Source organism: Etheostoma spectabile, chromosome 6 (assembly GCF_008692095.1).
Source record: "Etheostoma spectabile isolate EspeVRDwgs_2016 chromosome 6, UIUC_Espe_1.0, whole genome shotgun sequence".
Taxonomy (NCBI): Eukaryota; Metazoa; Chordata; class Actinopteri; order Perciformes; family Percidae; genus Etheostoma; species Etheostoma spectabile.
The window spans coordinates 1,334,712-1,336,779 of NC_045738.1; the positions used below are offsets into that span (position 1 = coordinate 1,334,712).

The 2,068-nt window shown below is 40.0% G+C and overlaps 1 protein-coding gene across 2 annotated transcripts in view; it reads right to left on the bottom strand.

Annotated features, from left to right (window-relative positions):
• The window catches only part of elovl4a (ELOVL fatty acid elongase 4a), a 7,167-nt gene that overhangs the window by 4,394 nt on the left and 705 nt on the right, over nucleotides 1–2,068 (bottom strand). For both annotated transcript variants that reach the window (XM_032517915.1, XM_032517916.1), the window contains exon 2: nucleotides 1,484–1,566. In XM_032517915.1, the coding sequence (XP_032373806.1) occupies nucleotides 1,484–1,550 (67 nt within the window). In that variant the 5' untranslated portion in view covers nucleotides 1,551–1,566. The remainder of the gene's footprint in view (nucleotides 1–1,483; nucleotides 1,567–2,068) is intronic.

A 2,068-nucleotide genomic window follows, 5' to 3' on the forward strand; every position in this document is an offset into this window, starting at 1 on the left:
TTGATACTATAAATAAAATTGAATGGAAAATGAATTGAAATTGAGTGTAGGTCAAACACAACAAGAGGATAGATGCCAGATTTTGTCCAGAGGTGACTTGTCTGGAGGTCAGTTTGATGTAGACACCCCTGTTTAATTAATAGTGCATGTGATATGTTCAGAATGTTATATATGTGTGTGAATTTTAATTATCTTATGGGGTAAACAATACAATATTCATACATTGATTTAGTGGGTGAATCAAAGTAAAAGATATGATCCTTTACTGCAGGGGTCATCAACTATATTTGTCAGAGGGCCAGAATTTTACCAGACAGTCTCCTTGGGGGCCGGACCCTTAAATAAAAATTAAATAAAAAAATCAAATTTTGGTATAACATTATGATTGATGTTTATTGTTAATACTTTTTCCATTTCACTACAAAACTGAAGGCCTTTATGAGTCAGGTTCCTGTCACCTATACCACAGACAACCACCAGGGTGATAGATATTTGCCTCAACTCAATTAAGTCAATTTACTTATAGAGCACTTGAAAAACAAACACCGAGAAAGTGAAGGGTCTCTTAACAGAGGTAAAATGGCACTCTCAAAGGCTATGAAACGCAAAGTTGATATTGAAAACAGGTCCTTCAATGATGACTGGACTGAAAAGTACGCATTTATCATGCCAACCTTCCGGAATGCCTCACCAGTATGTCAATTTATATAATATAATATTATATATATATAAATAATAATTTGCAACGAAACTGTTGCTGTTGCAAAAGAATACAATCTGCGCCGTCACCCCCACACTAAACATTTAAATTTTAAGATTTCATATCTGAGCAGTCAGAGGCGCGTCAGAGAAAAATCGCCGCACTGAAATCTGCCTACTCCCACGCAAGTGGCATTATTACTCGAACTTTAACTGATCAAGAGAGAGTAGTTTGATTTTGGGGGGTAGCCTAATAGAGTCATAAATGGTGGTGATTACTGAGAAGAGACTCAGTTGTTGCTGCTTTAGTTGCTTATAGTGTAGAATAGGCTACATATTTTCTCTTTGATCCTCACAATTTTGGAATCCAGTATGGGCCGGATCGAACGGCTTGGCGGGCCGCATTCGGCCCGCGGGCCGCCAGTTGATGATCACTGCTTTACTGCATGATTTCATGTAGGCCTACTGGTTCCAGTTTACAAGTGAAGGAGCAAAATGGAACAAGACAGATTAAGTATCATTATATTGCTCTATATTTTATGTCAATATATGTCCCAGCACATACACATATTCTTCAACAATGGTGCAACTTTGACTCATCCTTTCACAAATTCTCACTGAAGCCCCGTCCATGCGTCTACTGACTCACTGCAGGAAAAACATACCTGTAGATGTATACGTAGTGTATACAAGTACATACACAAGAAGTTGCGTATTTAGTCGTTTGCAAAAAAAAGTTTTTTCCCAAAAAGATCTGACCATGAAAAACATACAAGATTGTTACCTGCAATAGTTAGCGTCCATTTGTAGAATTCTATAGTGTCGTTAATGAAATGTGTGACAATCTCCATGGCTGTGGCCAACGACCTGGAATTAAAGGGACAGGGGTGAGAATAGAGGCCTCGATAAAATGCAACCAGCATTTAGTTTAGAGGGCTGGGTCCACAGAGAAGAATGATGTCATCTTCCAAAAGATCAGTGATCAACAATGTCACCATATGCTGGTTTCTAAAGTAAAACTCAATTTTTTAATCATCTTTAAATAGTGTGACACTTTAAAAGAAACGAGCCCAGGCCATCAGAAGGCCAGTTTAAAGCCGAGGAGCCTGTGGCCTCATGAGGCCATGAGAGATGGGCTATAGGCTTCATTACGCACAAAAGCTGGGAGCACCGGCGGGCAGAGCGCATGTGTCAGCAGATTTCTGGCTTGAGCACGACCACCAACCAACCTGGTGTGCCCTTATAGGGGCCTCGTGCCCCACTTTTACACTGAAATGGGTCACCTATATGGTACCAGACTGACGCTGATAAGTAGCAGGGTGCCCAGTCGGACACAGTGTAATTTAATGATCCCTAAAAAACATGACGT